Source organism: Oncorhynchus gorbuscha, linkage group LG01 (genome assembly GCF_021184085.1).
Source record: "Oncorhynchus gorbuscha isolate QuinsamMale2020 ecotype Even-year linkage group LG01, OgorEven_v1.0, whole genome shotgun sequence".
NCBI lineage: Eukaryota > Metazoa > Chordata > Actinopteri > Salmoniformes > Salmonidae > Oncorhynchus > Oncorhynchus gorbuscha.
In genome coordinates, this window is record NC_060173.1 from 65,200,775 (window position 1) to 65,216,592 (window position 15,818).

The window sequence follows — 15,818 nt, forward strand, 5'->3', positions numbered from 1 at the left end:
AAGGTTGTTCCGATGATAATAACAACTCACATCAGCTATGGAGAGCAAGATCACACAGTCGTCCGGAACAGCTGGTATTCTCATGTGTGCTTCAGTTTTGCTTGCCTCGAAGCGAGCATAGAAGGCATTTAGCTCGTCATGTAGACTCGCAGCTTGCGGCTGGGTTTCCCTTTGTAATCTGTTTTAGTTTGCAAGCGGTGCCACATCTGTCGAATATTTGAGCTGCTGGGACAGCGGAGTCAATCACCACCTTCCGGAGACACCTGAAACCCCACCTCTTTAAGGAATACCTAGGATAGGATAAGTAATCCCTCTCACCCCCCCCCTTTTAATATTTAGATGCACTATTGTAAAGTGACTGTTCCACTGGATGTCATAAGGTGAATGCACCAATTTGTAAGTCGCTCTGGATAAGAGCGTCTGCTAAATGACTTAAATGTAAATGTAGTATTCAATCTTAGTCCTGTATTGACGCTTAGCCTGTTTGATGGCTAATTGGAGGTCTTGGTGGTGTTTCTTAAATGTTTCTGGATTAGTGTCCCGCTCCTGTGGGGACGATGTCGTAGATGCACTTTTTGATGAAGCCGGTGACTGATGTGATAAACTCCTCAATGTTATCAGATTAATCCCGGGACATATTCCAGTCTGTGCTAGCGAAACAGTCCAGTATCTTAGCATCCACTTTATCGGACCACTTCCGTATTGAGTGTGTTACTGGTATTTCCTGTTTGAGTTTTTGCTTGCAAGTAGGAAGGAGAAGAATATAGTTATGGTCTGATTTGCCAAATGCAGGGTGAGAGAGGGCCTTGTATGTGTTTCTGTGTGTGGAGTAAAAGTATTGTCGCCTCATTTCTAGGTGACATGCTGGTAGAAATGAGGTAGAACGAATTTCAGTTTCCTTGCATTAAAATCACTAGCCACAAGAAATGTAACCTCTGGATGTGTAATTTGTTGTTTGCTGATGGCTCCATACAACCCATTGATTGTGATCTTGGTGCTAGCATCCGTTTGTGGTGGTAAATAGATAGCTACGGAAAATATAGATGAAAACTTTCTTGGTAAACAGCATGGTCTGCAGATTGTGCACCAGAAGATTGTACACCAGCTGTTGTTAACAAAGAGACACACTCCTCCCTTCTTATCAGAGTCTGCCGTCCGGTCTTGACAGTAAATAGAAAAACCATGGATATCATCCATGTCCTCGTTCAGACACTACACTGAGAAACATAGAATATGAGTTTTTCAGGTCCCTTAAATAGGATATCCTTAAATAAAGCTCATCTAGTTTGTTCCACAGTGATTGCATGTTCACCAAAATGTGTCGAGATGTGCTTGCCATGTTCTAATGATATGTGTCTAGAACATTAATATTTAATATTCTGAGAACATGTTAGTTCTGTTTGACATTAAGAGAATGGTCTCTTGGAAACAGTCCTTGCACGTCACTGGGTCATTCCTATTGAAACGTTAGGTTAAGACCTAATGAGACTCTTAAGGGAACTCCTCTAAACTAGTTTGTTGTTATCTGGTTTACCTTTTAAGATCGAAATACACACTTTAGTGGCAATTGTCATGCTTTCATGACATTATGGTCATTTTTATGATTAACTGTTTGTATAAGTATAAGAATGTGACCAAGCACATTTTAATGTGTGTGAATCCAAGAGGTAGAGGAAACCAAAACCTGTACAAACCAAACATGACAACCCATCAGCATCAAGGGCACGCATTTCCCTACACTGCGCACAACTTTTAACCAGAGCCCTACAGTATGAGCCCTGTTCAAAAGTAGTGCACTATGAGGGAATTGGGTGCCATTTGGGTCGACGCCAACCAGTTTTACAGAGCCTCAGTTCCATTTCCTAATCACCATGTTTATATCTGTCTCCACTGACTGAATTGAATTGTCTGGCCCTGCAAAGCCTTCTGTGAATGGCTAGCCCTCTGCTTTTATTCATGTCTAGATGGGTGTAGAATGATGGATACCAATTTCAATGGATGGTTGGATACATAGATGGGTAGCGGATTCATTTATTCTTTTGTTTATTGATGCTGATGGGTTGTCATGTTTGGTTTGTATGGGTTTCAGATTCCTCTACCTCTCTGATTTACACACACTAAATTGTGCTTGGTCCCTTTCTTATACGTATACAGATAGAGATGCTCCTACTCTCGCTCTCTCTCTCTCCTTTTCACCTATTCTTATCTCTATCTTTTCACTACTCTTCTTTCTCTCTCCTCCTTTTCACTTATCTTCTTCATCCCTTACTTCCTGTCTCCATGTCTCTCTTGCGCTCTCCTTTTTATGTTCAACCTTGTCAAACAACTGCTATGTCCAATGTTATTCAGTGTGCAGCATGGGAGTCTGTGTCGAGTGACAATGTTTGCAATATTTGCGAACGCTTTGTGTGACCTGCAATGTCAAGGAGGCCTTTTCTACATAGTGTACAAAGTGCCCTGGCCCTGAATGATTGTGTGCCAGGACAGGTTCACAGGCTGGTAGACAACAGGTCTACATGTCCGTGCCTTATTTCTCTGCCATAATATAAAGGAAGTGAAGGGAGGTTGGGGCGACAGGGGAAGTTGCTCACAACGCAGAACCACAGCAGCCCCTGCAGGTGTATTTGGGAACAACAGCTCAGCCAGCAGCCTGGAGTAGATACAATGGGTTGGGATGTCGATGATGAATGTAGATGGGCAAAGACACATACATCCATAGACACACATGCACACACACTAACCCAAAACCTAACCTTAACCCTAACCATAAACCTAACCCTAGCTCCTAAACCTACTTCTAACCTTGAACACCCTAGAAATAGCATTTGACCTTGTAGGGACTTACAAAATGTCCCCAGTTGGTCAAATTTTTGTTAGTTTACTATTCTTGTGTGGACTACCATGTAAGTAGTTGAAATGCTACCATGTGTTCCAGGTTTTGTCACAGTGGAGGGCTGAAGTTCGGTTCAGAGGTGTGGTCTGTTTTGTAAGGCGCAGAAGGCCATGCCATATGGCCTTAGCCCATCGCTTTTGCTCACTGCAGAGAATAGCGGGGGATCAAATTCTCTCACCTTCTGTCTGTTCCTCTCTCCATCACTTCTCATTTACCCCTCTCCTTCGATCCCCACTTCCTCATATCCCTCTGTAACTTCATCCCTCATGCATTTTTCTCTCATCCTTCAGTTTTCTGTCTGTCTCTCTGATTCCTCTCACAGCCATTGCCTGTTTATCTCCCTGCATGCTTTCTTTCTTTCTCTCCACTCCTCCTCTCTACCATCCCTCCTTATCGAAAAGGATGAAAGCCAGATTGGGCAACTGAGAACTCTGAGACATTGAGGCTCAGCGGCATCTTTGTGCCTGCATAGCTGTGCTCCGAGACGGGGAGCGAATTCACACGGTTCCTCCTCCTCCTATGCCTGCCTCCCTAAGAGAGGGATATTAAAAAAAACCTCGCTCCCCTTAGGGGAGAGAGAGAGACAGGGAGATGATCAGACTAGGGGAGGCTTTACAAAGAAAAACAGGCACTCTCCAAGACACCCGCAGGTTCTTTCCTTCAGTTGCATCATGACTGGCAAAAGACGCCCCTGGTGTTAAAAAACGGTGAGCCAGATGGAGAGGAGGATGAAAACGTACAGTATAAGCCACCCAGGCCGTATCTGTAGAATTGGCCATACTTTCTTTCTCTTGAAAAGGGGGAGGGAGTGAGAAGGGGAGAGTTCTTCCCTCCATCGTAGAGCTCTCAAATTATTTATATTTTACTGTGATCCCCCGCTCTTTTTCAAACAACTCTGTTACTTATTTACCCCTTCCTTTCTTTTTTCTGTCTCTAATTTCTTCCCGTTGTCCTTTTTTTCCCAATCCTGTTTTTTCCACTCCTCTCCCCTTCACTTGTCCTCACCCTCCTCCCTCTTCCTTATTCCCCCATCCCTGACTTTCTATCTCCGAGTCTCTTATTTTCTATACCCCTCCTCCTCACTACTCACCCTCCCTCCCTTCCATTTTTCCCTCTCTGTTGCTTTCTATCTCTAACTCGCTTCTTTCCTCTACTCCCCCTCACTCTCTCTCTCGTTCTCCTTCCCTTTCTTTCTCTCTCTTTGATCAGGAGCCAACCCTCTGTTCCTTCCCTCCTGCATTATGGCACCCTCCCTTACTCTCTCAGCCAGTTAAAAATGATCGCCTCTCTGTAGCCCTGCACCGCTTCCAGGCTCTAGAATCGATAGCATGGTTATTTTTGTGCTGCTCCTGGCAGTCAACTGACTGTGTGTGTGTGTGTGTGTGTGTGTGTGTGTGTGTGTGTGTGTGTGTGTGTGTGTGTGTGTGTGTGTGTGTGTGTGTGTGTGTGTGTGTGTGTGTGTGTGTGTGTGTGTGTGTGTGTGTGTGTGTGTGCGTGCGCATGTGTGTAAGTGTGCAGTGTTCTGCCAGAATGTGAACAGATGAAATGACAGCCTACTGTACGTTATGCCGTTGTGTAGACCTGCACATTGTTCATCTATTAGGGGCCACCAGAGGCCTGTAAGAGACAGTCTAGCTCCTGTCCTGTGGGACACAAAATGTGGCCTCCAGGTACCCTTGTGATGTCACACATGGCGATGACATATTGTTTTGTGGTTTGCATTTCCAGTCTGTGTTCCTGAGCTACAAGCCTATACAGTATTTGTAGTTGAATCAACATGACAATAGAGATACTGTATTGTATATACAGTAGCCTAAGTTTACATGTCCCATAGTGCCGTAGGCCTAGAGATGGTTGTATAGTTCTGTGCATTGTACAAGAGCTACCTCTCCTATGTATAAATGCTGCACTAATATGAAATACATAAAGACACACAAAGAAATACGTTATGGATGCATAAGCTTGTATATAGGAAATCATAATGTATTACGTGGAGAGTCGAGATGGATGATTAATTTAATAATCTGACCATAACCTTAACCTTTGCTCTCTCTGCAGTGTAACAATGACTACGTCCCAGTGTGTGGCTCCAACAATGAGAACTACCAGAATGAGTGTTATCTACGCAGGGACGCCTGCAAGCAGCAGTCTGAAGTGCTGGTGGTGTCAGAGGGCTCTTGTCCTGTCGGTATGTAGCATCTCAAGGATGGATTTATACTGCACATGTTCATTTGCATGCATGCAGACACACAATCTCACACACACACACACACACACACACACACACACACACACACACACACACACACACACACACACACACACACACACACACACACACACACACACACACACACACACACACACACACACACACACACACACACACACACACACACACACACACACACACACACACACACACACACACACACAAAAGCTAGGGAGAATTGCTAGCCACTGAGCCACTTTTCAAGGCACAATAGAGTTCAGCAAAAGGGACTTTCCTAAAGCATGGTCACACATGCCTATTACTTATAAGGGCTTTGTTAACCTTTTGTGTGTAGGGGGCAGTATGTTAATTTTTGTCAAAAAAAACGTACCCATTTGAAACTGCCTATTTCTCAGCCCCACAAACTAGAATATGCATATAATTGTCATATTAGGATATAAAACACTCTAAAGTTTCCAAAACTGTAAAAACATTGTCTGTGAGTATAACAGAACTGATATTGCAGGCAAAAGCCTGAGGAAAATCCAATCAGGAAGTGCCTCTTATTTTGAAACCTCTCTGTTCCTATGCATGCCTATCCTCCATTTAAAGGGATATAAACCAGATTCCCTTTTCTATGGCTTCCCTAAGGTGTCAAGTCTTTAGACATAGTTTCAGAATTTTATTTTGAAAAATGAGCGTAAGTGGATAGGTGGGGGGAGCTCTCAGAGTGAGTTTTGCGCAACTGAGTAAAGCGGCCATTGTTTCTCCCGCTGTTATTGAAAAAGCTACACACTCGGTTGATATATTTTTATTTATTTTACCAGGCAAGTCAGTTAAGAACAAATTCTTATTTTCAATGACGGCCTAGGAACAGTGGGTTAACTGCCTGTTCAGGGGCAGAAGGACAGATTTGTACCTTGTCAGCTCAGGGGTTTGAACTTGCAACCTTCCGGTTACTAGTCCAACACTCTAACCATTAGGCTATCTTAACTTGAGAATTTATCATAAAAAACATTTGACATGTTTCTGTGGAAATTATGGATATTATTTGGAATATACGTCTGCGTTGTCGTGACCACTCTTTCCTGTGGATTTCTGAACATAACGCGACAATATTTTGGGTATAAAAATCATCTTTATGGAACAAAAGGAACATTTGTTGTGTAACTGGGAGTCTTGTGAGTGAAAACATCTGAAGATCAAAGGTAAACCATTTTTTTGATTGCTTTTCTGATTTTCTTGACCTAGCTACTTAATGCTTAGTGTACATACTGCTATGCTATCGATAAACTTACACAAACGCTTGGATTGCTTTCACTGTAAAGCATAATTTCAAAATCTGAGACGACAGGCTAAACTGTGTTTTGCAATATTGCACTTGTGATTTCATTAATATGAATATTTTTTTGTAATATTATTTGACTGTGGCGCTATGTTATTCAGCGGTTGCTGATGACAATGATCCCGGTACCGGGATGGGTAGCGTCAATAAGTTAAATGCTTCACTCAAGAGTTCTTGTGTGCCCAATGTTAAATTTGAACCAAAAACTATCTATAAAGGTCTCTGAAGGAAGTGCCTATAGAAAGTTGGAAAAACTGTTTGAAGCCAATACATTCGCCTGCATTCCATTGTCAAAATATAAAGCCAAACTGACTTCATCCACAGTACTTTAGTCCATCAAAGTTACTATTATAGCATGAAACTTGGAGACGCAGCCAAGCCAAGCCAATCTGCACTTTGTTGGCCGGGTTCAGCATCCACTAAGGTTGCTGGAACTGTGCTGGAAAAGACTGTAGAGAAGAACATATCAGAGCCAGCACAGCATGGTTTAGGTCAGCACAGTAGTGTGAAAAGGGTATGAGACTATTCGTGCCATATTCACCACGACAGTAATCTAGGATTATCCCACGATTCCTTTATTCCAGATAAGAACCTACAAGCATGTTGAAAAGGTCTAGCGTTTAACATCTAGTAAGAGTCGTGGTCATTAGGATATGCAACAGAAAACGTTTTAAAACGTTTTAAAATTGGACAATGATTGGACAAGTCCAGGTAGTCCGTCCCTTTTTCAGTCCGTTTTCTTCCGTTTGTTGTCTGACCAAAGTGAATCTTTGGCAAGGGGAACATGTTGGCTTCACTCAAAGTTTCACTGGCGGGGTAGAGTAGCACTCTTGGTGTGTCGCTGACTCAGTTAACCTCACTGCCAGCCTGGTCAACTCCACTTAGGGGACTTTAAACACTCATATAGCTCAGCAGTCCAAACCACACTCACAGGGAACACAGTCAGACTTGGAGTCGGAGTGTGTGTGTGGGAGGTTGTGATTTGTTTCGCAAGAAAAGACTTCACCTTCTCACCTGACTCACATGGAAGCTCTTAACTCTCTGTAAATTGCTTGTGTGTTTGTGATTTTCTGTGTGCGTGTGTGTGTGTGTGTACATGCGCGCGTGTTTGTGTGTCTTTTTGTATGAGAGAATGGCTTTTTCCACGTGATAAGAGCTAATTTGGGGAAACAAGCTTTAGAAAACAAATAGAAAGTGGTTGTACTTTGGCAGAACAGGCGTGATTGTGATGAGAATAGTCTGACAGCTCACTCCCCTCCTTCACAGCCAGCCCCCTCATCCCCTCTGTGTTTCTTTCCCTTTATTTCACTCCATTCTTCACTGTCACGTCAAAAGCGTGTGTGGTAAAAATCCATTTAGACACGATTTATGTACCGGCCAGTGAGCCTTGGAAGTGGTCTTACAAACAAATGACAGGAATAAAAAAGGGAGTACAGAGCACAAGAAAGTTATTACCCTCTGTCGTGATGTCGTTATCGTTAATATGACGACATGCTATTTATCTAATAATTAACTATGTTTATAATTACGTGATTAAATTAATCCTGTAACCTTTAACTCAGTAACCTGGGGCACCACGGGAAAAGTTTATTATTGAGTGACCGTTTCCCGAATTTCTCTCAAAAAAATATCAGAATATCGATTTCATGACAGTCACTAATTAATTCATTTCCTCATCAGTCTCATTCTGAACATCACATAATTCGTAAATCTGCACATACCTGGGTCTCATTAAATCATTCTGTACCACACAAATTTAGTTGATTATTTATTTACCAACGAGCTAAATGATAACATAAGATACACAAACAGTCTAGGTTATTGGTTAGAACTTAATACAATGGAAACAGGTCCCTACATCACCAAACACAATATGACATGTGCAACACAAGATGGATATTTAAAGAAAGCAAGAGAGAGAGAAAGTGCATGAGAGAAAAGCACGCTTACATACATTTGTAAACTATGCTTAGTTTAACCCGAACACCTTGCCCCGAACTGCAACATTTATGGGTCAGAACGATAATGCATGTATTTACGTGTTGAAGATCTCCGTTGGGTATCTCTTCGTGGGGCGAGTTCCGCTTAGTGGGATAGGTTTGGTCGATGCCCTGTACTTTCGATGGCTTGAGTCTCCTTCGTTATCGAGTGTATGTCTCTGATTGTCCACACGATGTCACAATGTCCTTTCTCTCAGTTGTCTGTTTCCTTTGACTCGTTCTGTGAGAGTGGTCTTCATAGGGGGCTAATCAGCTGTGTCGACGTTCCCGGCTTGGGTAGGAGGGCCATGTAGACAACCGATGACTTGAAGAGAATAACCGGTTGGTCCTTGAATTCACCTTCTTAGATTCAGTAATCAATCGTAGCATTGATTGTTAAGATGTTCCTTTGTCCTCTTCCTCAACTTAGTCTGCAATGTCAATTTTTAACATGTTTTATACCCAAGGGTAGAAAGGGGCATTCCCATCTTTATGACACACTCTCTGGGTTCCCCGTGGTGTAGGTAGTTAAAAGGCAAGGCATCAGAACTTACAATAATCTTGTTTAGACAACTTGAATCACAGTTTGTTAAAAAAATATATATTTGTGTGTACATGTACATATAATGAAAACTCTTCAAGTTACGTCATCATTTCACTCTCAATGTCCCAAATTCCATTTACGGAGGTAGATTCTCCATAAGGCCCACACAGACATTCCAGTCCCAAACACTAAACACTGCCTTAAGATTTGAAATGGGCGTGTGATTTGCACTTTTCACACCAAAGTACATTCATATCTAGGAGACAGAACATGTCTCCTTCCTGAGCTTTATGACGGCTGCGTGGTCCCATGGTGTTTAAACTTGCGTACTATTGTTTGTACAAATGAACGTGGTACCTTCAGACATTTAGAAATTGCTCCCAAGGATGAACCAGACTTGTCGAGGTCTACAATTTTCTTTCTGACATCTTGGCTGATTTCTTTTGATTTTGCCATGATGTCAAGCAAAGAGGCACTGCTGGAAAAATTACTTGTGTCATGCACAAAGTAGATTTCCTAACTGACTTGCCAAAACTATAGTTTGTTAACAAGAAATTTGTGTAGTGGTTGAAAAACAAGTTTTAATGACTCCAACCTAAGTGTATGTAAACTTCCAACTTCAACTGTATATTTAACTAGGCAAGTCATTTAAGAACAAATTCTTATTTACTATGACGGCCTAGGAACAGTGTGCTAACTACCTTGTTAAGGGGCAGAAATACAGGTTTTTACCTTGTCAGCTCGGGTATTTCATCTAGCAACCCTTGGTTACTGGCCAACGCTCTAACCACTAGGCTACCTGCCACCCAGAGTGTTGGACTAGAGAAAAACCCTGCACACAGGACCTTTCAAGGACTGGTGTTGGACATCCCTGTTGGAAACGAAGCAGTCACAGAATGAACACAGGAATAGGATGTTTCTTTCCCATTTCCAGTCTACTACCCACTGGGCACGAACTGGTTAAACCAACGTTGTTTCAACATAAATTGTCAACGTACTGCGACGTGGAATCTATGTGGAAAGTACATTGGATTTGAAAAAAGTAATAAACGTACACTGTTGTTTTGTGGGTGAAATTTCAACCACAGGATTATGTCATTATATTTACCAATGTTCCATATTGACAAACCTTATAATATCTGTTGAATTTTTAATTTTGAGATAACATCAGAACTTCAACGTAATATCCTCCAAAAGAAAAAAACAATAGGCTGAGCAGCACCTCCTACTGATCCATCTAGAGGTACCCGTTTGTCTCCTTTCCAGGGTTGCAAACCCAGCCCGCTTAGCTTTGATATTTGTCACCAATGTGTTATTGTGAGAATGATTGTTGACAAATCTCCACTTAATAGATTCACTGTTGCTATCAAAATGTAGATGTTGGATTCACATCTCCAGCGCAACCAAATATTTAAGTTAAAGAATATGACTAAATCAAATCTAATTGTATTTAAAGTTCAAGTTAAAGTTTGAGTTGGTTTGATTTAGTCCTATTAATTAACTTATGATTAGTTAACAAATGATATGTTGCATTCAGGTCTCGATCTCAACCAAGAACAAAAGTTAAATATTGGAAATATTCATGCATTGTATACAGTTCCTTAAATGTTGATATTTGGTTGTGTTGTCAACTAAACACATTTCAATTTTACCCTTGTAATATGTAAATAGTTAAGGCTATTTTACAAACTAATGTAACAATATTTATTCAACTTTAAAATTAGTTAGGCTTGGCTGCCTGAGGCGGTTCTCAATCAGAGTCAGGTGATTCTCGTTGTCTCTGATTGGGAACCATATTTAGGTAGCCTGGGTTTCACTGTGTATTTTGTGGGTGATTGTTCCTGTCTTTGTACCAGATAGGGCTGTTTCGGTTTTCATTATTTCATTTCAATTACTTTTGTAGTCTCTGCATGTACAGTTTTTTCTTTATTAAAATATATCATGAATCATCATCACGCTGCATTTTGGTCCGCTTCTCCTTCAACAGACGAACGCAGTTACAACAGCATCTGATTTGGATGGTTCACACCCCAGGCATCTCAGTTCTCTGATAGGCTACGCTATCTCCATGAACACCTGTGTTTACATGTAAACAGGTCTGGTCTCCATCAGTACACTAGCCTACATGTTGACAACACAGCCCAGCTCCTTGTTGTTGTTTACCTCTGTAAACACGTCTGACAGCCGTGTGACAGCAGGGCTCTGTCCTCCCAGCAGCCCTGTGTGACCAGAACCAAGGCCGAAAGGCCAGACGTTGGGATCTGATGTCTCTGCCAAATGGCAAACAAAAGGACACAGTGCCAAGGTTCGTAGTCTTGCTACCATGCTACTGAGGCATGTGCTCAAATGCATTTCTTTAGGGCACCACTGTGTACTTCTGATATTTTAGTTTTTTTTTAAAGTACTGTTTTACCAAGAAAATCTGTAGAGTTTCTATAAGGAAGAAGGCCATGTATAAAAGTTGCTTAAAATGTTCCAGCCCTGGTTTTGCAGTGTTTATGATTTACAACATGACACTTATCTATAATTTAGCCTTCAAGTTGTATCATCTTTTATTTCTTAACATTTTAACACTATTTTCAACAGGCTGTTATAGCATGTTTTGACAGCCCTCCTGCATCAATTTACATCATTAGTATCCTTTTGGGTTTCTGCAGTTTAATGTTATAATAGTAATAAAAACTGCACTTTTTAATTTATTATCTAAAAATGTTGTCTGTACATGTGAGTAATATGATGGAAGAACCTAGATCATTTGAAATTCAAGAAAAAAAATGTGGGAAATCACACTGGGCAAAAACTGGTTGAATCAACATTATTTACATGTCATTTAAAAGATCTATATGATGACATTAAATCAATGTGCAAAACTAATTGGGTTTGCTAAAAGTCATCAACGTTTTTTCACCCAACTTTTAATCTAAATCCAATGACATGGTGACGTTTTTTGTTGATTTCACATTGAATTCACGTTAGTTGACAACTCAACCAAATGTAAATCGAAACTCGACATTGAACTGGTGTCTGTGCCCAGTGCGATTGTAGTATACACAACTTGAAAATGCATTCATTTCAATGTAATTGAATATTAATGTTTGGACACAAAAATACCATAATTTGGTCAATCAAAATCAGTCCCTTGACTTCTCAACCGCCTGGTAGTGTCATGCCCTGACCATAGAGAGCCTTTTTATTCTCTATTTTGGTTAGGTCGGGGTGTGACTAGAGTGGGTAATCTAGGTTGTTAATTTCTATGTTGCCCTGGTATGGTTCCTAATCAGAGACAGCTGTTTATCGTTGTCTCTGATTGGGGATAATATTTTGGCAGCCATTTCCCCACTGTGTTTTGTGGGATCTTGTTTATGTGTAGTTGCCTGTGAGCACTTCATTTGCGACACGGTTCAGTCGTTCCTGTATTGTTTTTTTTGTGCATTTCATTAAATAAACATGTGGAACCCATATCACGCTGCGCTTTGGTCCGAATGTTCTTACGACGATCTTGACAGGTAGAGCTCTGTAATTTCCAAATTAAACAAAGTTGGAAAACAAATCATTGGAAGTTCTTTGAGTTGTTAGTAATAGGAATTGAAGGTGAAATAATGTTTTCAATATATTTTTCAAGAAGACATTCAATTTTTGTATACCAATAGAATTGAGGAAAATATTGTGTTTGTTTACCTCTAGATTATGGATAAACTGGTATTTACCAAGCTAGCGCTAGGCTAACAGTGAGCTAACAGAGTTAATGGTAGTTGATAGGCATGGGATGCTACTGTTACTCCATCAGATTGAGTGGTGGTGCTGCACTGTGGAGTGCAGTTAACCATTACCATAGCCACGTGGAACAGTGAAAACTGAGTCCATTTCCCCATAGGCGAACAAGTTTTTTTCCAACATGGCCGAAGGCAGGTGCTATTGAGGGAAAGTGACAACATTGTTACAATGTTTATTAAATATTTACCTTACCGAATCTCACCGTGAGCGTTTCCATTGCCTCCTTCCTCTCTCTCCTTTATTCCTTTCTCAAGCATGCAGAGAGAGGGGCTCTCATCAGTTTAATGAAATTCATTTAGTTGTGAAAACAGATCAATATCGATGTTTCTAACCTGATTTCAGTTGGTTTTCCATTTTGTGACTTAACCTCTTAGTCCGCCCCATCCCGGATCCGGGATCGTGACTACAGCCTCAAGCTCATTACCATAACGCAAAATTAGCGATTTCTGAAAATTGCAAATTAAATTAAATAAATATGCCTATCCTCAAGCTTATCCTTTTCTTAACAATCCTGTCGTCTCAGATTTTCAAAATATGCTTTAGAACCAGAGAAAATCAATAATTTGTGTAAGAGTGGTGATAGCTAGCTTAGCATTTAGCGTTAGCATTTAGCACGCAACATTCACAAAAACCAGCAAAGGGATCAAATAAAATAATTTACCTTTGAAGAACTTCAGATGTTTCAATGAGGAGACTCTCAGTTACATAGCAGATGTCCAGTTTTTCCTGAAAGATGCTTGTGTAGGACACAACGTTCCGTTTTGTTACTATGCATTTGGCTACCGAAACTAACCGAAAATTCAGTCACCTAAACGTCAAACTTTCCGAATTAACTCCATAATATCGACTGAAACATGGAAAACGTTGTTTGAATCAATCCTCAAGGTGTTTTGTCATATATCTCTTCATTGAAATCCCTTCCCTGGAAGCGTGCATTCTTCTCTGATTCGGATGGAAAAATACTGGTACCTGACTTTTGCGCACCAATTTCCACGCAGACACCGTGCGGGACACTTGGTAATTGTAGGCTCTTATGGTCAATCTTCCAATGATATGCCTACAAATACGTCACAATGCTGCAGACACCTGGGGGAAACGATAGGAAGTGTCCGTTCATTCCTGTCGCATTCACAGCCATATAAGGAGATCATGGAAAACGTGCCTCCAGAAATCCTGTTGATTTCCTGGTCACTCAAACATCTTGGTTTTGCCTGTAGATTTTGTTCTATGGCACTCACAGTGAAAATCTTTACAGTTCTGGAAACGTCAGTGTCTTCTTTCCAAAACTATCAATTCCAAGCATAGTCGAGCATCTTTTCGTGACAAAATATTGCGCTTAAAACGGGCATGTCTTTTTATCCAAAAATGAAATACTGCCCCTAGAGTCTTAACAGGTGGGTTACAGTCTGTCTGTTCCTATCAAACTGCAGATGTGTTCCTGCCTGTGCTCTAGGCCAGCATTCAGTTAGACAGGCCACCACCAAGTATTCAGACTCCTTGACTTCTCCACATTTTTGTTACGTTACAGCCTTATTCTAAAATGGATTAAATAAAACATTCTACACACAATACTCCATAATGACAAAGTGAAAACAGGTTTTTAGAAAATTTTGCAAATGTGTTAAACATAAAAAAAACGGTTTCACAACATATTTATTGATTTGTTTAACACTTTTTTTGTTACTACCTGATTCCATATGTGTTATTTCACAGTGTTGATGTCTTCACTGTTATTCTACAATGTAGAAAATAGTACAAATAAATAAAAACCCTTGAATGAGTATGTGTCCAAACGTTTGACTGGTACTGTGTAAATAAGGTATTTCTATTTTTCCTCTAAGATTTTTTGAAGGGTAGGATAATTAATGAGGAGTAAACTTGATTTATCTCCGTTCTTATTATATTTTTTTCCATTGTAAACAAAAATGGTTTCATGCCATGAAAGGTACCAGATAGCAAATAGTTTCTGTAACGCAGGCATCCAGTCACAGCTCATTGAGCCATATGTTTGGTTAACTGGGAAGATGCACAATTCCAGAAATCGAAGGAAAATGTGTGGAGTCACTGTAACCTCTCTTCAGTAGTCCCATCTGTCTGGTGAAAGACAGGAGTCTGTGACCATATTTAGTTAACCTGCGTGAATTGTAAAGTTTCATCCATCTTTTTAATCAAAAAATTATTAAGCTGCAAGGTGTAATAGCAAGAGTGATAGTTTTGGAGATCAAGATTGTTGATCCACAGAAATGGACAGGAATGTGAAAAGAAAGCAGATAGCAAAACCTGTGTGTGTGCATGTGTGTGGGTTTACATGCATGTGTAGGTTCCTGTGTGTGCTTGTATGCATTCGTATATATGTGTGCTCACACACATTTCTGTAATGATTTTATTCATTCAAGTCCATGCCATGCATGCATATGGATGAGGGTGATTTGATTTGATTAGTTTGTACATGCGTGTAGATGCCATTATATTTTTGCTTCTGGTTCATGTCCTGCGCTATCCATCTGGTCTCAGCCAGAAATAATAATGAGAACTGTGGGCCGCAGAAATAGCCCGTTAAAACACATACTTTGCTTTTACATGGAATGAGAAGTGGTTTAATACAGTTGGTTGCTTGAAATGTGGCCAATATCCATCCCTCAGCCCCCATGCATCTCTCTCTCTCAGGTTCCATTCAAAATGTTATAATCCAAAATTGTAACCAGTAATGGAATTTTTGGATCTGTAAATAAAATTACGAGCCTAGTTGGTTTAGCCACAGAAAAAGAATGGAACCTTCCCGCTAGCCATGATTGGCTGAGATAATGGGTGGGCTGGACATGCTGAGAGATGAGTTTAGATTGGTCTGCCATGGAGCACGATTCTGTCTATAATGAGCTTCTCAGTATGTGTAGGTAATCCTTTTAGTCAATTTTAGTATCATCTGACCAGAGTACCTTCTACCATATCTTTGGGGAGTCTCCCACATGCCAAAGTGTTTGCTTATTTTTTTTCTGGCCATTCTTCTGTAAAGCTCAGCTCTGTGGAGTGTACGGCTTAAAGTGGTCCTATGGAAGGATACTCCAATCTCC

At 40.7% G+C, this 15,818-nt stretch overlaps 1 protein-coding gene across 1 annotated transcript in view; it reads left to right on the top strand.

Annotated features, from left to right (window-relative positions):
- LOC124041052 (tomoregulin-2-like) overlaps window positions 1–15,818 on the top strand; it is a 170,898-nt gene that overhangs the window by 59,415 nt on the left and 95,665 nt on the right. The window contains exon 3 of the mRNA XM_046358221.1: window positions 4,952–5,081. Within this exon, the coding sequence (XP_046214177.1) occupies window positions 4,952–5,081 (130 nt within the window). The remainder of the gene's footprint in view (window positions 1–4,951; window positions 5,082–15,818) is intronic.